The 23,559-nt window shown below is 37.1% G+C and overlaps 1 protein-coding gene across 1 annotated transcript in view; it reads right to left on the reverse strand.

Annotated features, from left to right (window-relative positions):
• The window catches only part of RGS5 (regulator of G protein signaling 5), a 96,131-nt gene that overhangs the window by 27,610 nt on the left and 44,962 nt on the right, over positions 1 to 23,559 (reverse strand). Inside the window, exon 2 of the mRNA XM_044675564.1 lies at positions 16,786 to 16,896. Coding sequence (XP_044531499.1) covers positions 16,786 to 16,896 — 111 coding nt within the window. The remainder of the gene's footprint in view (positions 1 to 16,785; positions 16,897 to 23,559) is intronic.

Consider the following 23,559-nt stretch of genomic DNA (forward strand, 5'->3'; position numbering starts at 1 on the left):
TTTCTTTCTTTCTTTCTTTCTTTCTTTCTTTCTTTCTTTCTTTCTTTCTTTCTTTCTTTCTTTCTTTCTTTCTTTCTTTCTCTCTCTCTTTCTTTCTTTCTTTCTTTCTCTCTTTCTTCCACCCTCTTTGTGACATGACTGGCCTAGTTTAGGAATTCATCTCTGGGGCCTTGGGAAACTACATTGTATATTTTCTTTTTATCCCATCACAGTCTCTATCCCAAAAATCATAGCATATTAAAGCTGGAAGAGACATTATGAATCATCAGATGGAATCTCCTCATTTTACTAAAGGAAAAATAGAGGCCCAGAAAAGTCAACTGACTTGGGGTGATGCCACTCAGGAGGAATGTTTATCAGGACTCACTCTACCATATCTAACCATGACCATGCTCTCCAAAAAGCTACAAGCGAATAAACATGGCTTCACCAGTTGTCCCTTTCTGGAGACTAAACCTCTGCTTCTGCACCACCAGTGCAAATCACATTCCTTCTAGACAAAGAGATCATCTCTGACAGCCTGCCCTTGGAGCTGACCTTCTTAGAGCTTAGCTGGACTGACCCTTGGACAATAAATCTGTCACTTGAAGCTTCTCAGTTTAGTGAAAGCTGCCAAGTAGAACAGTTATGTTCTATTGGTAGATCCCCTGAAAACTCAGAGTTGCCACTACCCTATGGGAAAGCATCAGAAGAGAAGGCTCATGAAGATCATCATCTCCTCAGCTGTCCCTGGTAGAGAGAATCACTGAGTCAGGTAAGACCTGGGTTTGGATTCAAGAATCATCAACAGCGTGACCAGAAGCAAATTATTTAATAACTCTGAGGAAGGTGGCCAAGACAGTGAATAGAGTGCCAGACCTGGATTCAGGAAAACTCATATTTCTGAGCTCAAGTCCAGCCTCAGATGCTTTCTAGCTGTGTGACCCTGGACAAATCACTTAAGCCTGTCTGCCTCACTAGTGAAGTGATGCAGTGACTAACCTGTCAAATCTAGAATTGAGAAGACCCCACCTCAAATCTAGCCTTAGACACTAGCTTTGTGACCATGGACAAGTCTCTGTTTGCCTCAGTATCCTCATCTGTAAAATAAGCTGGAAAATAAATGGCAAAACACTCAAGTATCTTGCCAAGAATGGCTCTGTACAGATGTGAATTGCTATTCTGAAAGCTAAAAACTTCACAAAAGGCAAGGTAACCATGCAATGGGATGGGAGCAAAAGGATTCTGTTTTCTCCATCTTGGGGGTGAGAAGTGAGCCAGGGGAAGGGAGGGCAGAGCAAGAGGAATGCTTGGTCCTGAAGCCCAGTCTACTTTCACTAATTTAACTGTCCCAATCTCTCTAGATTTTGAGGTCAGCAAATAATAAGTAAATACTCCAATTTTTCTTGTTCTCACTTCTAACAAAAAAGTAAACATTTAACATCTGTACGAAAAGCACGATTAGCATTTAGATATTTTTGTATTGTTCACTTCTCAAGTAAAGAGAGACACCGTCATGGAGTAGGAGAAGAGAAAAACATTCAACTTGAAGTTCTATTCATATAAGCAAACTATAGATGGGATAAAATAGGGGAAGGCAGTCTTAGAGGGAAATCAGGAAGGTTAAGGAAGGTTGAGATAGGTTTCTTGCAGAAGGTGAGATTTTAGCCGAGGCTTGAAGTAAGCCAGAGAAGGTAGGAGGAGGTGGAGATGTGGAAAGAGGGAGTTCCAGGTATGTGGGACAGATAGTAAAAATAAATGTGCAGAGGCAGGAGATGGAGGGTCATGTACAAGAAATATCAAAGAGACCAGTGGCACTGGATTGCAGAGAACTTAATGGGAACTAAGTATAAGAGACTGGATAGGTAGAAAAGGATTAGATTATGGAGAGTTGTAAAAGTCTAAAAAAAGATTTTATATTTGATCCTGGAGGTAAAAGGGAGCTACACAGATTTGTGAATGGGTAGAGGGTCAAGGTGGTGGTGGGTGGTAGTGGTGATGGGGAACAATGTGCTCAAACCAGAGCTTTAGAAGATCCACTTGAGAGCTCTAGTGGAGGATGAATTGGAGGTCAACCAGAAGGCTACAGAAATAGTTCAGGTGTAAAGTGATGATGGTGATGAGGCAACAATCAACTGGACCAGTGTGGTGACAGTGCATATATATGTATGTATATATACACATATAAATGAAAGACATTAATACTGTTCAGTTGTTCAGTCATATCCAACTCTTCATGACCCCATTTGGGGTTTTCTTGGCAGAGAAACTAGCTCCAGCTCATTTTATAGATGGGGAAACTGAGGAAAACAGAGCTTGCCCAGGGCAGATTTAAACCCAGGATCTCTCATCTCTAGGCTAGGCTCTCTAACCACTACACCGCCTAGCTGCCCCTTGAGAAAAGTTAGGAAGGTAGAAATGACAGGACATGACAATTAGTTGGAGAAAGAAGGTTAGAGGGAATGATGAATTGAGAATGGCACCTAGAGTAGGAGCCTGGTAACTGGGATGATGATGCTACCCGTGATAGTAATAGGAAATGAAAAAAAAATGGGAAGGCTTGCAGGGTGGGTTGAGATGATGAGATCAGTTTTAGACATATTGATTTTAAGGTGTCTATAGGATATCTAGTTTAAGATATCCTATAGGCAATTGAAGATGTAAGACAATAAAAATTCAGAGGGTCTTGGGAGTAGGGAATCAGTTAAGGCTGCCTGAACAGAGTTTTGAAGGAATTATAAGAGAGAGAGAAAAGGACAGGGGTTATTTAAGGTAAAGGACAAAGCCCATATAAAGACAAGGAGATTAAAAGTAGAACAGGAGGTAATGGAGGGAGAAAAGGGAGGTCAGCTGAAAGATGTTTCACCATAATAAAGAATGAAGTAGACAATATAAAATTCCAGGGAATCTATCTGCCAAGACAAACACAGGAATTATATGAACATAATTACAAAACACTTTTCACACAAATAAAACTAGTTCTAAACAATTTGAAAAATATTAATTACTCATGGGTAGGAGGAGATATTATAATAAAAATGATAATCCTACCTAAACTAATTTACTTATTCAGTGCTACACCTATCAAATTACCAAAAAACTTTTTTTCTAGAATTAGAAAAAATATTACAAAGTTCATCTGGAAGAACAAAAGATCAAGAATATCAAGGGAACTAAAAAATGAAAAAAAAAAAGTGAAGGATGGAGGCCTAGCATTACCAGATCTCAAACTATACCATAAAGCAGTGGTCATTAAAAAATATGGTATTGGACTAAGATAGTGATGGGCAAACTACAGCCCGAGGGCCAGATGTGGCCCCCTGAAATGTTCTATCCAGTGACATTATCCCTAATCTACTAATACAATGAGTAGGATACAATACAATGAAACTTCCAAAGAGTTGCCTTAGAAATAGACGGACAGATGAGCATTTCCTTTCCTTTGGCCCCTCTTTAAAAAGTTTGCCCATCACTGTCCTAAGAGATAGAAGGGTGGATCAATGGAATAGACTTGGGGGTAAATGACAGCAGCAAAATAACATTGGATAAACCCAAAGATCTTGGCTTTTAGGACAAGAACTCACTATTTGACAAAATCTGCTGGGAGGATTAGAAAACAGTATGGTAGAAATTAGGTTTAGATCAACATCTCACACCCTATACTAAGATAAATTCAGAATGGGTAAATGACTTTAATCTAAAGAGAGAGATATAAGCAAATTAGTTGAACATAGAATAGTATACCTGTCAGATCTATGGGAAAGGAAGGAATTTAAGACCAAGGATAAGATAGAGAACATCACAAAATGTAAAACGAATAATTTTGATTATTGTTTCTGTACAAACAAAAGCAATGCAGCCAAAATTAGAAGGGAAGCAACAAATGGGGGGGGATTTTTATAACAAAACCCCCTAACAAAGGTCTAATTTCTCAAATGTATATATTTATATAAAGTAGGAAACATGAATTAAAGGGAGTAAATTTGGGGGGAAATTAGAAAAGTTACGAGTAGAATACATATAGCAAAGAGTTTTAAATGCTTAGTTGTTGGTCTTATATTTTATCTTAGAGATAATTGGGAACTATTAAAGATTTATGAATAGGGGGTTGATGTAACCTGATTTCTGCTTTAAGATAATCAATTTGGCAGCTGTTGAAGATGCATAATGATTGTGGGGGAAATGGGAGCAGAAGGATAAATTAACAGGCTTTTATAATTAGAGAAACAGAATCATTTAAATTAGACTCAGGTGAACAACAAAAGATTATGAATAGAGAGATTTGGAAGCATTTACATAGATAGTAAACTAAGTGGCAGAGTGTATAAAGTGTTAGCCCAGGAGTCAGGAAGAACCAAGTTCAAATCCAGCCTCAATCTCTGTGTCTCTGGGCAAGTCAACTAATCCTCTTTGTCTCAGTTTCCTCAACTGTAAAATGAGCTGGAGATAGAAATGACAAACCACTCCAGCATCTTTGTCAAGAAAACCCCAAAAGGGGTCATACAGAGTCAGACACAATTAAAAATGACTAAGCAACAACAACATAGAGGTGACATTTGTGATCTTGGGACCTGATGAGTTTACCAAAAAGTAAAGAGGTCCATGACTGAGCCTTGTAGGACAAACCACTCCCAATAATTATCAAAGGATGATGGTCCAGCAAAGGATGCAGAGAAGGAATGGTCAGATAGGTAGAGAAGAAAAAAAAAAGAAAGAAAAAACAATATTCTGAAGTCAATGGAAGAGATAGTCAACTCCTCCAGAAAGAGGGGATAATCAACAGCTTCATAAGCTACACAGAAATCACATAGAATAGAGACTCTGTGAGAAAAAGCCAAGTAGTTGGATTAGAAGGATGTTTGGAAGAAATTTTGAAGAAGGAATTGCTGGAAGCAAAAAGTACGGATGATTCTTTCAAGAATTCTGGGTGAATGAAAGAACTATAAGGTTACTTAGAAGGGATGGTAGGTTCAAGTGAAGGATTTTAGGACCCGTAAAAATACATTTATAAATGTTAGCTCATTTGATCTTCACCAACAACCCTGGGAGGTAGGTGCTATTATCCTCATTTAGAGATGAGAAAATAGAGGAAGACAGAGGTTAGGTGATTTGCCCAAGGTCAGTAAGGGTTTGAGGCAGGATTTTCACCTGGGTCTTCCTGATTCCAGGTCCAGTAATCTATCCAAAGACAGAACACTTTAAACGAGGAAAGTCTGCTGAGGGTTGGTAATGGAGGAAATGGTCTGGATGTGGAAATGAGAAGTAATAAATGTGTCTCTTTTCCTTCTCCTGTTCCAGGGTGGCATTAAAGCATAAGAAAAGGGATCCTGTCAAGGAGAATTAAGAATGCAGTGTGCTCTGGAGAAAGCCAGGTTTCTGGGAACCTAAGAGGGAAAGAAAATGATAGGAGGAGATTTAGGGCAAAGCATGGGTCTTGAAAATAGATGCCCAACAAATTCAGGATGGATGGATGGATTGGTTAGGTTGGCAGAGGCAGATGGATTCATTAAAACTTTGTAATAAAGACACAAAGTCCTCTAGCCTGGAGGCAGAGCAATGGACAAGCTAACTTATTGGGTTCCATTCAAACCCTCAGAGTGCTTAGTTCTGTGGATATTCTCTCCATTTAGAAGTGCATTCCCTCTCTCTCTCTCACTTTCTCTCTGTCTCTGACTTTCTCTCTGTCTCTGTCTCTGACTTTCTCTCTCTCTCTCTCTCTTTCTCTCTCTCTCTCTCTCTCTCTCTCTCTCTCTCTCTCTCTCTCTNCTCTGTCTCTGTCTCTGTCTGTCTGTCTCTCTCTCTCTCTCTCTCTCTCTCTCTCTCTCTCTCTCTCTCTCTGTCTCTGTCTCTCTCTCTGTCTCTCTCTCTCTCCTCCAGTTAATATTAAGGTGTCTCAGTAAGGAGCAGGGATACTGGGCTTGAGTGTGTTACCATATCCAATTTGTCTCTAATGGGCTTTTGAAAACTAGGCTAATGGTCAATAATGGTAGCACATCACAGCCAAAATTAAATCCCTGGAAGGGACATCTGCAGAATCTGCCTGGGGTTTAAATTAGCCCAGATTGATTCAAGGACACAAAGTCAAGCAGGATGCATCTCCCATAGCATGAGGCTTGGCATTCTGATTACCAGCCCAGGAAGTACCTAAGTTCATTTTGTCCCAATTCTCTGAACCCCAGTCTACTCATCAAGCCTGGACTTTGGAAATAAAAGAGTTGCAGATCAAAGTGACCAGTAAACACCCTGGTTTTTGAGGTCATGGTGGACTATAATTCTTGAGGTGGTAAATATAATGGAGAAGGTATGTTGGATGTAGGCGGAGAAAGTGACTGGTCAGGAATACCAATGGTGGGACAGTGAATAAATGAAAGACAAAGCAAAAACATTTTATAGATACCTAACTAATTCTTCTAGGGATGGCCTGGATAAATGAAATTCGTGGAAGACCTAAAAACCTTGTGTTTACTCATTATCCCAATAGATGCCATCAATATTTTTACCAGAGCTGTTTGCAAGGGACCAAAAGGATAAGATGGAAAAACTGAAATGCAGTTCATTCACTGGCACATTTTGTTCTCTCCCTGCTCCCTCTCGGTGATTGGAACCACTTGCAACCAATTCATTAGTCAACAAATATTCTTGCGCACCAATAATTTGTCCAGTATCCTTCTAGATTCTGAGAATACAAAATGAATATTAGGCTAAATTTGTATTTTTCTCTACTTGTTTCTTCTTCAACTAGTTGGCAATATCCACCAGGACTGGGATCATGTCTTGTCCTTCTTTGTGTCCCCAACTTTGCTGATGCTCAGCACTGATTAAGTTGTAGGCACTCAAAAAAGGGGGCTCAGAGAAGAGATCCATAAGACTGAAAGGGCCAAGGAAAACTTGAAAACTGCAATACTTGATCTGGGCTTTGGAGAAGAGGCTAAGTCTATTTAGACACTGAGAAAGGGAGAGACTATTTCAGGCAGGGAAAATGAATATTTATAGGACTCTTCTACTTTTGTGAAGTGTGCTTCAATGACTGATTCAAATCTCAAAATCTCCTATTTTTATCTTCTTTCTGGTAGGTATTCTGATGTTGTGAATGGTAAAAACAAAATAAAACTAATTTCCAAATAGGGATCCAGGGAAGAATCTTGACTCTTGAATAGCTTATAAAACATATAAAGAATTCCTTGAATGTTTGTGTTATAAACTTGGATGGTGGCACTATTATAGCAACCTATACATAATTTCATTTTCTGGTGAGTATTGGTTTCATTTCCAAGGAAAAATGAGTTATCTAGGCCTTGGTTCTCTATTTAATGTGCCCAAACCTCTTCACTGTTACACTTTTACATCTTTCCTTATATCCATTTGGTTCTCTTAAGAATATCTAAGTTAGGTGTCACAGTGGTTATGTATAGGAAACAACTAACTGATAAAAGAATGTGGGTAAAAATTGTCAGGAAAATTGACAAGATAATCTGTAGGACACTTCCATCTCTTCTAATTCCATTACTTTTTTCTGCTCCTTTGTTTATTTTACTTTTATTAACGAGATATCATCCTTTCTTTCAAGACCATAGTTGAAATACGTTGGCAATCTTCAAGTGGTATAATTTAAGGCACTTAGAAGATTGCTGCTCCTCCCATCCCCACCCCCAGCAAAATCTTTCTCAAAGGCCTGTAATTGAAACACAAAATTGAAGTCCTCTCTTTGAAATTAGTTTTATGAAGTCCTTATCCTTAGGATCAGGAGGGACCCTGTCTGAGAATAGTATGAGTTTAAAAGGGAAGAAGGTGGTGAAAGCAGGGAGAGATGGAAAGGGGAGGGGAAAGGTAAGGAAAAAGTGTTTATATAGTGCCAGACTCTGTGATGAGGGCTCTACAAATATTGTCTCATTTGAAAAGGGGAGGCAGAAACAGAAAGGAATAGTCAGGGTACTACTGGCCAATTTCATAATTCTGCCATGCATTTATCATGCTCTTCTTTTTCGAATCCTTTATAAAACTATATTCTAAATAATAATTTAGATGACTATTTACACAATAATCAATAGTATTTTCTAATGTAAACTCTTAAAAATGAACATGTTTACTTAATAAACTAAGGAGAGGGACAGGTTCATTAATTCAACAAATACTTACCAAGCCCCTACAATCCAATGAGTTCCTTCAAGAACCTTTAAACCTACTAAGAACAAACTCATACACAAATATATGCACACATACATAGTCACATAAATATTTATATGCATGTAAGTATATTATTTATACATAAACATGCATATATATGTGTATGTATGTTTTCATTCCATTATAATGTAAAATCCTTGAAAGAAGAAATTGTGTTCTTTTCTTATATTTGTATTCTCCGTACTTTTCATAGTGCCCATCCTAAATGCTTACTAAATGTTCTATCTATCCATCATCTATTGTTTATATATTTATCTAATCTCTCTATCTATTTATCTATCATCTATTTCTATTTATCTATCAATCATCTATCATCTATCAATCTATCTAATCTCTATCTCTATTTATCTACCTATCATTTATTTCTATCATCTATCTATCATCTATCTATCTATCTATCTATCTATCTATCTATCTATCTATCTATCTATCTATTCTCTATCTATCATTTCTATCTATCTATTCTCTATCTCTATCTATCATTTCTTTCTATCTATCTATTTATCTATCTATCTGTCTATCTATCTATCATCTCTCATCTGTTTCTATCTGTCTATCATCTATCTATCTACCTACTTAATGCTATAGGATTTACAAAGTCGTGGGAGATTAGACTAGAAAGGTAGTTTGGAGCTAAATCATGCATAGTCTGAAATGATGTACTAAGAATTCTGAACTTTATATGGTAGGCAATGAGGAAGTTACAAAGCTTTCTTGAGAAGGGAGTAGTATTACTAGAGTTATTCTTTAGCAAAACCTGGTCATAGACTTTAGGAATAGACTTTAGATCATAGGCTTTAGGATGGATGGAAGGAATTAGGATAGAGAATAAGTGAAAGGTTATTAAGGCTTGAACTAGTATAGCAATAGTGGGAATAGAAATGAAGATACTGAGATGTTGAAAAGGAGGAATTAATAGGATTTATAGATATATAAATATTGGAGGCAAGGGAAAGCAGAAATGCAGCTGATTTAGGGAAAGGTTTGGATCAAGGAAAGAAATGCTGAGTTCAGCATTCTCTTGGGTAAAAGGCAGGAGAAAGTTGGGATGGCACCTCAACAAAGTAAAAGAGTTTGCAAAGTTTGACAAATTAGCAAAACATACAGGCAAAATATAAAAACAAGCAGTTGCAAATGAGGCATTGGAGCTTTGGAGAATAAAGACTGAAGATGGCAATTTTGAATTCATCAACAGTGAAATAATAGCTAGAACTAAAATCAGTTGAGAAAGTCAAGGATGAGAAGGAAGAGAAAGAGAGAGATAATAAAGGAAGGGGAGAGGGGAGTTAGAGAAAGAACTACTTTGGGAAATATGTAAAATTAAGAGAAAAAAGCATCAATAAAGGAAATGCTGAAAGGATGGTCCAATGTGTAGAAGACTCAGGACAGAATAACAGTAAGGAATTTTGCATAAAAGGGAATAGTTGCAAGAAGAAAGAAGAGTAGTGCTAAATAGTGAAGCTATGGAAGATGAGGAGAAGTCAAGGAAAATGACAAATAAGAAAAAGTCACTGAATTTGATGATGAAGGGCCCATCAGTGGCCATCTAGAGAGAGTAAAGAGAGCAGAAAAGGAATAAACAAATGAATAGTTTATGGGGACTGAAATATAGATTATTGTTGGGTAAAATGCATGAGAGAGAGGGGATGGCACCTCAATAAGGTCACAAGATAATAGGATTATACAGACTAAGAGTTGGAAGGGACCTGAGAGGTTATTTAATTCAAGACTCTCATTTTACTGATATTGATATCAATATGGAGATCCAGAGAGATTAAGTCAATTGCCCAAGGTTACATAGATCATAAATAAAACTGAAAGGGAGGTATCATGGTTTAAAAGAAAGATTGCTGTACATGAAGTCATGAGATCTGAGTTAAAATCCTGGGTCTGTGATCTCCTTCCTATGTAACCCCGAGAAGTTCACTTAACCTATGAGGGATGCAGTTTCTTCAGATAGAAAATGAAAGAACTAGATACTTCTAAGGTCCCTTTAGCTCCTAGATTTTTGCTCCTAAGGTATAGAACTAGTATTTGAATCTAGGTCTTCTGAAAGGCAAAGGAAAGTGTTTAGTGTAGGGAAGACCTGAGCATGTTTGTCTCCAAAGAGGAAGAAGCCAATGAGAATAGGTTGAGGATGTAAAAGTTAGAAGATGGATCAATGTCTCAGAAGAGCTGTGAAAGAACAGAATCAAGGGTATAGATAATGGCATTAAACTTCAAAGGGAATAGACAGATCTCCAGTGAGAACTAAGGAAGGGAGAAGATGTGAGTGACAATAGGGAAATATTTCAAGGTAGAGAGGAGGAAACCTAAAGAATTTCCCATCAATCTCATTCCTCAGTTAGGGGATAAACTGAACTGTTAACAGTAATGGAATGAAGGGAGAGATTTGAGTGGTAGTTTGAGAGTGGAAAAGGTCTCAAACATCAATTCCCTGTGGGGAACATGATTATGAGTCATAGAAATGTCTTCTGGGGATAAGTGCTACTTTCCAAAACAATTCAAGCTCCCAGAAGAGATTGGAGGTAGGGGGAGAAGAGCAAAGGGGAAAAAAGGAACACATAAACTATTAGAAGTGGACAAGCAGCCCCGTGGTTTAGGTTTGCTTACAAAAGCAGGCCCTTTCTGTCTGAATCTAGGCCAGGATTCAGCAAAATAGTTCAGGGTTGTGTATAGTCTACTGGCATTAAAGATATCAAAGCAGGAAGTATGATATTGCATTTAAAAAAAAATTTAAAGTAGGTTTCAAAAGATCAATAATTGCCTCTCTGTTTACTTTGAAATGGGAGGCTATGGTCTACTGCTGCCTCAACCTCAGCTAAGAAATGTGTTTTTTTTATAATCCAATGACCACTCCACATTGATGAGTTTCTTCTTTATAAAGGCAGAAAACTCAATTATGTCTCCCTTCCTGTGGCTAGGATCACTTTGAAGAAATAAAAGGAGAAGAGTGAAAATAACCACTTAGGTTGATGGGGAAAAAAGATTAAAAATAATAGCCACCTTCTTCCCACCCCAAACTTTCAATTCTACATTAATTTGAAGGCTACTTGGACAAAAGAATTCACCAATTTGTATAAATACTGGTTTCTCTTTCATGTACGAGTAGGTGGGAAGAGATTCCTGTTACCAAGCCTTTTTATTTCTTCCCAAAACCTTTAGGTAAGAGGCTCACAGATGGATAAGACTTTTAGAAATAAAAGAGACCTTGGAAATCATGATTCATTTGTTCATTTCACAGATAAAGAAAATGGGGTGCAAGGTCAGTAGTCAATTAATATATCTTAATTAAGAGCTTACTATATTCCTTAGCACTAATTTAAAAAAAAACTCATTCTCTGACTCCAGATGCTTATATTCCAAAGGAGAAGACAGCAAAAACAAAAATCTGTATATCAGATCAAAATGTAATACATGGATAGTAATTACAGAGAGGAAGGCATCGGTGGGACAGGGGGAGATGAGAGAGAGGGTCTAGAGAAGGCCACCTGAAGAAAGTGGTATTTGAGCTAAACATTAAAGGAAGCTAGAGATTCTGAGAGGCAGAGAATATTCTAGGTATAAAGAATGGATATTGATAGAACTGGGACTAGAACTCCTAATCTTCCTACTCAAAGTCTCTAGTACTTCTCTAGGCTTCCTTTCCAGGCTACCTTCCCAAAATCATCTCCATTAATAGATGAGGTAGCTTAGATGGTTCCTCTACTTACTGTGAATATTCCTTCTAGGGACCCAAAAGGAAAGGGTGGAGATGACTAAGAAACAGCATGGCATTAAACTTAGATAGAGCCAATATAATTGGGGAGTAAACTGAGGTAGCTTTATAATTTTTTTACAATGAAGATACAAAGAGATCACAGGAAGAAGAAAAGGTCCAATAGGTGCTACAACATTTTTGGAAGCTCTTTCTGTGGTGGCAAGGAGCTAGAAGCTAGGAGGGTAAACATTAGTTAGGGAATGGCTAAACAAATTATAATACTAAAATAATGAAATACTATTGCACTTTGAGAAATGATTAGGGTAATCTATTTCAGAGAAATCTGGGAAGATTTCTATGAACAGATACAGAATAAAATGAGCAGAACCAGAATAACAATTTATATTATAACAACAATATTGTAAAAAATGAACAATTTTGAGAAACTTGAAATGTATGATCAAATAAATTATCAATCACCATTCCAGTGGACCTATGATGAAGAATGCTACCCAACTAGGCAAATTGTTTAAGTCTCATTTGACTCTGTTTCCTCAATTATAAAATAAATATAATAATAGCATCTATCTTCCAGGGTTGTTGTGAGGATCAAATTTAGGGTTCGGGTTGGTAATAATATAGTTAGGTAATATAATATTTGTAAAGGGCTTAGCACAGTGCCTAGCCCAGAGTTGGTGCTATATAAATGCTAGCTATTGATATTATTAGCATTATTATTACATTTTAATAGAGGTAATGAAACATATTTCATTATAGGAATATAGGAATTTGTTTTGCTTAACTATGCATCTTTGTTACAAAAGAGTTTTGTTTTTCCACTGAGGACAGGGGAAAAATTGGAGAGAGAGAAAATAAATGCATGTCAACTAGAAAAGCATATAATTTACAAAAAATGTAATAGGCATAGATATCATACACTGGGTTTAAGAATTCAGATGCACAAGGATAAAACGGAGGAGAGAAGTTTATCTGAAAAAGGTCTAGGGATATGAATGGGCATCAAGTTCAAGAGATAGCTGTTGTGTGATGGATACAGATGTGACCCCAAAGTCAGGCAGACCTGCATTTAAGGTCTACCTCTTGGCATATACTGGCTGTAAGCCCTTAGATAAACTGTTGAACCGCTCAATGTCCTAGGCAACTCTAAACCTATTAAAGTGCAGAAGTTTTCTTTTGCATTGGTGGAGAGTTAGAATTGATGTCACTCATCTGAAAAAAGTAATAATAATTCAACATGAGACAATGGTGTGATACAACAGCCCCAAAAGTTAATATAACAATCTGGAAATATTTTAAGGACATTGATAAAGGTAGAGTGTTCAGAGGAGGGTAACCAAGGTAGTGAAAGTTCTTCTGCAGATGGCTTATGAGAATGGGTTAAAGAAACAGGGAATTTCTCAGGAGAAACAGAGATGTCTTTATGTATTTGAAAGACTTTCATATGGAAGACAGATTAGCTCTCTTCTGCTTGGCCTCTAAGGCAAAACTAGGAACAGTGGGTACAGATTGTGGAGAGAGAGATTTAGGCTTGAGGTAAAGAAAAACATCCTGCAAATTATTTATCTAAGAACAACCTAGGAGTAGTAGGTTTTCCATGAAAGGCCGGATGGTCATTAGTTAAGTTTTGTTTTAGGAAATGGGTTTATTTAGATATAAGTTGGATTAGATGGCCTTTGACGTCTCTTCCAACTCTGAAATCTTATGAGAGCTTCTCGGTCATATCATTTCCTGTCCATAGACAGCCTGTGCTCTAAAAAAAGAGACCCCATTATCCTTCCCTAAGGAGCCTTTCTACATGTATTAAGTCCATTGATCCTCACAACAGAGGCATTTGTTCTAGTGCAGTGATTCCCAAAGTGGGCGCCATCGCCCCCTGGTGGGTGCTTCAGTGATCCAGGGGAGTGGTGATGGCCACAGGTGCATTTATCCTTCCTATTAATTGCTATAAAATTTTTTTAACTAATTCTCAGGGGCACTAAGTAATATTTTTTCTGGAAAGGGGGAGGTAGGCCAAAAAAGTTTGGGAACCACTGATCTAGTGTATAAAGAAACTGAGGTTCAAAGAGGGGTCCCCATTCCAATGCTCCTTCTACTATACCACAATGGCCAGAGCCCATATTTCCTATTTCATTTCCATTTTCTTTCCATTCCAAAGAATGGAAAGGAATATGGAAAGTCCAATGGGAAAAAAAAACAAAAACATTAAACCCAGAGATCAGAAAATTTGTATTCAAATCTCTGTTCTACTTCTCATTACTACTACTACTACCTGACCTTAAACAAATAATTTGACTTTCATAAGTCTCAGTTTACTCATCTTTAAAATGCAAAGATTAAACTAGATGAACCCAGCATTTGTCATCAATTAGAAAAAGAAATTAAGATATATATTAGTTGGTGGACATCTAATAGGTCCTTTAATTCTTGACCTATTCCCAGTTTTCATGCCTATTTTTTCTTATAAGGGGAACATCAGTGCATTTTAAGGCCACCATGTCTAGTCCAGACTTTTCCTGGGGATTTCCCAGATTCTTAAAAAAAACCCTTGAAATCTTTCATGAAATAAGGAAATGAATGTGGTTGTAACTCTTCAATTATAATGTCTTGCTGAAGCCACATAATATATCAATATTACAGAGTCAAGTAGCTGAAGAGACAAATAGGCCAAGGTTGTTTTTTACTGAGTGGAAGGACAAGGGCAGGGATTTTTATGCTGAGAAAGTTGTTCCATTTATTCTAAATTAAAATATTTTAATTTGCTGTGTAGTCCTGGCTAAAGCTTTCTCCTGATTCTCTAGTTTGTTAAAACATGGAGTGTTTGGATTTATTTCAGCTTGAAATTTCTATAAATCCTCTCTCAACTCTCTAGTCCAGTGATGGGCAAACTATGGCCTGTGGGCCAGATACAGACCCCCTGAAATGTTCCCTCCCTGCGACATTTTTCCTAATCTGATGAATACAATGGGTAGGATACAATACAATGACACTTTGAAAGAGTTACCTTAAAAACAGACTGACAGATGAGCATTTCCTTTCCTTTGGCCACCTCTTTAAAAGGTTTACCCAAGGGGGGCAGCTGGATGGCTCAGTGGATTGAGAGTCAGGCCTTAAGACGGGAGGTCCTAGGTTCAAATCTGGCCTCAGACACTTCCCAGCTGTGTGACCCTGGGCAAGTCACTTGACCCCCATTGCCCACCCTTACCACTCTTCCACCAAGGAGCCAATACACAGAAGTTAAGGGTTTAAAAAAAATTAAATTAAAAAAAAAGTTTACCCATCACTGCTCTAGTCTATTAAACCACACAGTGCCTGGATTTGTTTTAGCCTGAAAATTCTATAAATTCTATAAAAAGATTTATAAAGCTCATTAAAGCTAACAAAGTTATTTTTGTCCTTTTCTTAGAAAACTCTGAGGTAGGTGGTTGAAAGTATTATTATGATCTCTATTTAACAGATGGAATCATTGAGCCTTCAAAAAAGTTAATTAGTAAAACTAAAATATAAATAAATAAATATGGATAATGTTTTACATGACTGCACATTTAAAATCTATATGAGATTGCTTAACATCTCAAGGGGACTGGGGAGTTTGGGGGAGGGAAGGAGAGATAGAATTTGAGATTTAATGTGCTTCAAAGATGTTAGAAACTGTTTTTACATGTGATTGGGGGGATAAAATAAAAATAAATAAACAAATAAATAAATAAATGAATGAATAAATAAATAAATAAATAAATGAAATAAAGTTAATTAACTGACTAGGATCATAAAACTGACAAGTATCAGTTCTGAAATTTGGGTCCAAATGTTTTAACTCCAAAACTATTGCTTCTTCAACTAAACCATAACTGTGTATGAGTAAATACTCTTATTTTAATCATTCAGAAACACAACATCAGAATTCCAGAGAATCACAGTTGGAAGAGGCTTCAGAGATTATCCACTCCACCCTATTGCAGGACACAAGAATTCCTTCTACCACGTAGCCAAAAAATGGGTATCCAAGACTCCATTTGAAGACATTTACTGAAGGGAAACCCATTATTGCTGATGTGACTCATTCCACTTTTGGATGACTCTGATTGGTAGGAAGATTTTTTTTCCCCTTATATGGAGCTAAAAACTCTTTCCTAGTGCCATGCTTTGCTTTAAGTCTCTCTCTCTCTCTCTCTCTCTCTCTCTCTCTCATCAAGCTGGACAAATCCAATCCCTCTTCTTCATTTGAAGACACTTAATTCTTCATCTGGAGATTGGTGGCTCCATTATGACTTCTCCAGCCCAAACCCCCCCAAGTTCCATCAACTAAACCCCTTATGACTTTAAGATCTCTCACCATGTTGATCACCCTCTTTGTTCCCTAGTTTATCAACAGGCTTCCCTAAATGGGGTGCCCAGAACTGAACATGGACAGGGACAGTTATAATATAATGATGACTTCCAGAGTCTTGACCTCTATACCTCTCTAGGCGGTCTAAGAATTTTGCTAGCCTGGGTGGTCTTTTTGCTGCAGTATCACACTGTAGACTGATTTTGAATTTATACTTCATTGAATTCCCCAGCTTTTCCCCCAGACTGTAGCCTACACCATTGGTGGCACTTGTATTACTGATTTCACTGAACCCAAGAATAAGATTTATGTTGGGAGCTTTTGTAGAGTTTTGGGAGCCATGCCACGTACTTGAACTTTGTTTCTTCTGGGAGATTGTTCTCTAAATGGTTCACCAACATCTACTGCTAGATAACATGAAGGAACAATATAATGTCTTACGACTTCATTTGCTAGTCAACCCTCTGGAGACTCCCTGAAAAACTAAACTTGGACTTCTACAGATGAAGGGGGTCATTCATATCAAAGTGCTTATCTTCTGAGGGAATGTAGTTGATGGTTATTTGCTACTCACTTTTGAGTCTTCACAGGCTTTTCTGGCTTGTCGGGATATGGTATGATCAGGTCGATGGTGGCATCAGGCTTCTGCAGGAGAGTACCTAACTTTGTCCTAATCTCCTTGGCCCTGCAAGAAAAGAGGCCGGACATTATAATTTCCTAATAGCTGCCGATATGCTTTTTCACAAAGGGAATTTCTTCATCAAAGAGTGCAAACATCAATGAAATCACACAGCCAAAATTTTAAAGGAAGAAAGGAATGAGACTTTGGAATATTTTTGACCTTTTTTCAGATTTATAAAGCATTTTAAAATATCATATCTCATCTGAGCTGCCTGTTGACTTCAAGAAGTAGGTACTCTGGGGTATTATTAGCTCCATTTTACAAATTGAAGAAATTGGACCTGAAAGAGATTGAGAGTACATAGCCAGGAACATCATTGGAACTCAGGGCTTCTTGGCTCAGGGTTCAGGTCATTGTAACACATGATCTCTGAAAAAGGCCCATCCAACACTCAAATGCCATTAATCTTCTTCTTGATTCATTTGCCTAAAACAAGTCATATTAATTTAAATTAAATTAAATTAAATTCATTTTATTTCATATTAATTAATTCATTTGCCTATAAGTCACATTAATCTTAATTAAATTAATTAATTAATTGATTGATTTTAATTTCATATTAATTAATTCATTTGCCTATAACAAGTCATAATAATTAATTAATTGATTGATTCATGGACCACTTATTGTATGTCTATAGTGTGCAAAGTACTGTGAAAACACACAAAAATGCCATAACTATCCCCGGTTTCATGGTCTATCTTGACTTTTGACCTGCCACTGGACTTTGATGATTCTGGAAGATAGAGTAAGACCAATGACTTTGTGCAACTCTGCCTCATTTAAATCCAACTCATAACATAAGGGACTTCTCTACTAGCAGCAATGCAAGGATCCAGAGCAAGGCTGAGGGACTTATGAGAATGAAAACTAGCCAAATTCAGAGGAAGATCTGTGGGAGGAGAAACACAGAAGAAAAACAACTGCTTGAATACATGGGCTGATGGGGATATTGTTGGGGATATAGACAATAAATGATAACTCTAGTCCAAATATCATTAATATGGAATTAGGTCTTACTCAATGTAAAACCCTGATCATATACTCCTTGAAGGCAGGGATTGTCTTTTACCTTTTTTTGTATCTCCAGTATTCGGTAGAGTTCCTGGTACATAGCAAGTGCTTAAAGTTTTTTTTTTTAAATGACTGATACTGTCTTTTTTTTCTTCTTCAAGTAGACTAAAAAGCATATATTAATTACTATATGCTAGTCATTGAACATTTATTGAATATCAATTATGTGCCAAGGCATGGTGCTAGGTTCTAGGGGATACAAATGAAAATATGAGCCCATTCCTGCCTCCCAGGAGTTTACATGCCTAAGAGAAGGTCCCAATCACATTAAACTCTCCATAAAGGCTCTTTTAGTGACTGAATACCTGAAGAACAAAGCTTTCCACCAACACCTTCCTTAAACGCCTAAGTGTGATGGAAATCATAGGATAGTATATTTAAAGGTGAAATGAATCTTACAGGCATTTCTTACATACACAAGCTATATAAGCTAATTTTTATGTTCACAGAATAAGAAACTGAAGAAACCTACCCAATGGTCACTCAGAAAGTGGCTGACAAAAGTTGCAATTCAATCCCAGATCCTCTGATCCCCCCTGGTGCCTTCATCCTTCAGAAAAGATAACTGAGCTCCCACTTAGCCCCATAATTAACCTTTTCAGGTGGCTAATACTTCGTCAAGGTTCTGGACTTTTAATAACAATTCATTTTATATTACACTGTATGACTGGCAAAATGTTTTCTTCCACAACAACTCTGAGAAGAAGATTTTACAAATTTTATTGTCCTCATTTTACAGAAAGGAACCTGAGTCCCATGGGGATATACCTGCCCATGGTCACCCAATTAATGTATTAGAACCCTTCATAGCACTTACATGAAGAAGACACACAGAGAGACAAGTCAGATTTGATCTTGACCCAAGAGTCAAGTTTACTAATGGCTGGGGGTGATTTATTAAGTTTATGCTTTATTCATATTCTTTCCCTTTCATTCTTTCTCTTGCCTAACTGGGGCCATTTAATTGTGGTTAATTCTGGTCAAAAGTTTGGTGATAGAGTTTGCCTAGATGTGGGCTAGTCAGACAAAGGAGGGTGTAGAAAAGAAAGGCTTCATGTCAAAATGGAGACTTTATGGTTATCCCTGGTTTCCTTGGTGGGTGGTGGATAATAATCAGGGATTCGCATATTTGGGGTAGGGCAAATGAAGTAAGAGCCCAAGCTCTTCAGAAATGGGATCATTGGATCATAAATATTGAGCTGGAAAGGATCTTAGAGGTCAGCCATCAATCAAGAATAACCCTTCATTTTACATACAGGGAAACTGAGGCCAAGAGAATTGAAATTATTGGTTCAAGCACAGTAGATGGCATACCTGGGATTTGAACCAAGTGATTTTAAGTCTCATGCCTTTTCAAATACATTATAGGGAATTCTCAAATTAAGTCCAAAACCACGTTTATTCATTTCTATGAAAAAAAGTATTTGAGAGTAAATGTAATATGTAGTGGTCAGTTCCCTGGGCAAACTCATAAAAGATCTATTTAACCCATGATTGGGTATTAGTGTCATACATCTACCATAATTTGGTTTAAATAAGTTTTTATAGGCACACAAGGAAATCTAACCACCATGACTGAGTCAGTACCATTTTCCCAGTGGGAACATGAAATTCAGAAAAATGCCTCTTCCTCCCTCATCTCCCCTCTTTTTTCCTTCCTCTAAGGAGCACAGCAACATTGACCATGCAGAATGTCACCATTGGTAGCTCAACAAATACATCTTTTGCTCTGTTCCATGACCTCCTCTCCCAAGGCTGGCTTGGATATATCTCTATCTCTATCTCTATCTCTATCTCTATCTCTATCTCTATCTCTATCTCTATCTATCTATCTATCTATCTATCTATCTATCTATCTATCTATCTATCTATCTATATCTGTATGTATTTCATAAATCAAGTGTTTGTAATTCAGGGAGTCCATATAGTTTGATCAAGAATTTGTTCTTATTCAGATAATTGCATCAATAACAGAAATCACTGTGTAGTATTAGATCTTTCATTGTGAGATAGTCAGACTTCCAAGTCATTTGCTTTTGATAGAAGCTGGAGCCAATTCAATTAAGGTCATGCAGACAATCCACAAGATTATACAATATTTCTATAAATTCTCCCCTCCAGAGATTCTAAGGAATGCTATTCTATTCCATCTAATTCCAGAAGCAAAAAATACCAGATTGAAAAACAAATAAAAATCTAAACCATCACATTATTTTTTCCCTTTGAGAAATGAGCTTAAACTTTTTAAATGTCAAAGACAACCTCTTACATATCTGACGATTTTGCAATTTAAAAATACTGCTATTTTGGAGGCAACCTCTGGCTGTATTTAACCCTGCAGTGGTCATTTTTCCCAACCACATTAGGGTGAAGCTTGTAACAGGAAACAATTTTATTCTTCCCTCTGGTTTTCCCTTTGTTTTATAAAGAAAAAGCTGTTTGGAAATAAAAATCAATTGAAGTCCCTAGGTGAAGAATTTAATTAATGTCTCAGGGAAAAGAAATACTTTCTGGATGACTCAGATCACCCATTTCAAGTTCAAATGGGGTGTGAATAATTCTAAAGCTGCCTTGGATAGAATCTATACTTGGGAAAGAGAAAACATACTATCTGAGAAATCAAATTACAAAATGGCCCCAGGACCCCATTATCCAGGCCTGCTCATGGGTGAGTTGAATGGCAGTTATCACTTTAAAAATCTCCAAATCAGGAAAGTTATTCTTGATAATAACTAAAACCAAAAGAAAAGGTGATTTAAAAAGAAAAAAAATAATAAACTGCTTTGAGACTGCAGATGCCACTGAGTTTGAGCTGAACCTCTCACATTATTCTTTATCTATTCCAGACCTTTCATTTTACAAATGAGGAAATCTAGGCCCAGAGAAACAATGAGATTTGTACAAAGTCACATAGCTAGTAAATACTTTAACTCAGGGTTGAACCCAATGATGATTCCAGGGAAATACCACATCATGCTTCTTATAAAAGAGAAGAGGGAATACTTGCCCTAGATAAAATATATTTTTGCTTAAACCATGTACTCATAAGGCACTTCATACCTTATGCATAGCTTCAATTAGCCTTCTATGGCACACAATCTTACTAGAAAGTCCTGGAAATAGGATTGTGGGTCAACAGTAGTCACAGAGAGTGTCTGCTGAAGATCAAATATAGGATCTTTATTCATTGAGAGAAAGCCACTGAAATCTGAGACAATTCCACAGATGATCAATATATGAGAACCTGAAGCAATGTCCACACCAGGTTCCTGGTAGAGATTCTCAGATACAACCAGAGAAAGAAGAGGATCTGGGGGGATTTCCTGGAAACTCTTACAAAACCAAATGACTTCCATTTTAGAGGGAATCTAACCTCAAAGTAGTACTTTGGGCTCTCTCTGCTGACCATGTAACAGATAACCCTTGAAGGGGTTGAGGAAGAGAAACACCCACTTGATGGTCCAGGAATGAAATGACACAAAGGGAAATCCACACGGGGTGATTGATTCTGAGCAAATGTTACATAATGTGTTTTAGGTGAGAATGACATGAAATGACTTCCTACATAATAATCTATCATATTTCTTGCCCTCTCAATGAGTCGGGGGGACAGGTAGGAAAAGGGAGAGAATTTGGAACTTAAAAATGAAAAAAAACTAACAAAATAAAATAAAATATGAGAGATTTTTAGGGCTTTGTTTATAATTCCCTTCTTATCTTTGGGTTAATTTACTTCCTGTTAACTCTTTTTATTCCATTATATTAAGTAATCAACGGTTCGTTCTCCTTGGCAGAGGAAATAGAAGTAAAAAAATAAACATCGAGCAACATTGCCTTTTCTCTCATCAGGTATCCCAAGATATCTCAGGAAATCATAGAAAAATATGTCTTTTTTAGCTTTGTTCTAGAAAAAGGCAAGAAAAATAAAGGAAAAATATACATTATTCTGTCAAAAAAAATAGCCAAAGCAGAGATTTTATGACATCTTGGCTCCTCCTCTATTTTCTGATCCTTTTGGCTTTTCTCACAAACCATAATTTATTCTGAGGTTTTGTTCAAGTCATTTAATCCCTGTTTACCTCAGTTTCTTCATCTGTAAAATGAGATGGAGAAGGAAATGGCAAACTACTCCAATATCTTTATCAAGAAAACCCCAAATGGGGGCAACTAGGTGACTCAGTGGATCAAGAGCCAGGCTTGGAGACAGGAAGTTTGGGGTTCTAATCTGTTCTCAGATACTTTCTAGCAATGATGTGATCACTTAACTCCAACTGCCTAGCCCTTGCCACTCTTTTGGCCTTGGAAATGATATTTAGTACTTATTATAAAAGAGAAGGTAAGGGTTTAAAAATAAAAGAAACTCTCCCATGGTGCCATAAAGAGTTGGACATGACTGAAATGACTCAATAGCAACAACTTTACTTAGAGGTCCATGCCATGTTTTTGTATTTATCTTCTGTTGCCTTTCCTTGTATCCATTTTTTGACTATGTCTTTTTTTTTTTTTAAATTCAAATTATCTGGTGAGTTCCCTGTGCTTCCACAAAAGTCTTTTTAGATAATCCCTAGGGTTTTTGCCCTCATCAGAACTGAATTCTTTGGGTCTTCACTCTTTTTCTTTAGAACTTCCCACCCCTTTTGGAATTCAAGACCACAGGATTATTCATCCTTCCTTCGAACTCTTTGTAAACAGCGATTCCCAAATTTAGGGAGCATGTCAGACTATGGCTAGCTTTCTTTTCTTCTATTACAAACTATAAGACACAAAGATCACATTCCCTAAGAGTTCCTCTCATTATCACCACAAGCAAAATCTTTTCCATTGATGACAATTAGATCTAGAAAATAATTTCTCCTTTTTGGTTCATGGAAAAATTAGATCCCAGAAAGAAATACCATTTTATCCCCCTCTATGAATATTACTTTTAGGTAGCATGGTGGCCCAGTGATTAGAATCCTGGGCCTGGAGTCAGGAAAATCTGAGTTCAAATCTTTCTTCAACTACTTACTGGCTGTGTGATTCTAGCCAAGTCACTTAACTTCTGTTTACCTCAGTTTCCTTACCAGTAAATTGGGGATAATAATGGTACCTACTGCATAATTAGAATCTGCTCCCCAGGACTCTCCCAGCATTCCATGTTCCTTCTCATGGTACGTTCTAACATAGGGGGGATATAAGTTTTGTGTAGCCCCACCTCACTCTCTCTTTCCCCCTGATTGGAGCTGTAGAAGTGGGCTTTGTGCAGGCAGGAGAACTTACTCACGTGATCTTATTTCTTTTAGATAATTAGGTTTGAACTTCTATTTCTTTTAGTTTATTTTCTTTATACTTCAAGTGATTATTAATACACTTTATAAAATATAATAATTGGAGTTATTGGATATTAATTTAAATCTTACACTACCTTGCAGGATTGTTGTGAAAATCAAATGAGAATATATTTGTAAAGTGCTACTTAGCACAGTCTGGAACATAGCAGAAATAATACAAATGGTCTTTCCTTCCTTCCTTCCTTCCTTCCTTCCTTCCTTCCTTCCTTCCTTCCTTCCTTCCTTCCTTCCTTCCTTCCTTCCTTCCTTCCTTCCGTCCTTC

The sequence above is a fragment of the Gracilinanus agilis genome, chromosome 4 (assembly GCF_016433145.1).
Source record: "Gracilinanus agilis isolate LMUSP501 chromosome 4, AgileGrace, whole genome shotgun sequence".
Taxonomy (NCBI): domain Eukaryota; kingdom Metazoa; phylum Chordata; class Mammalia; order Didelphimorphia; family Didelphidae; genus Gracilinanus; species Gracilinanus agilis.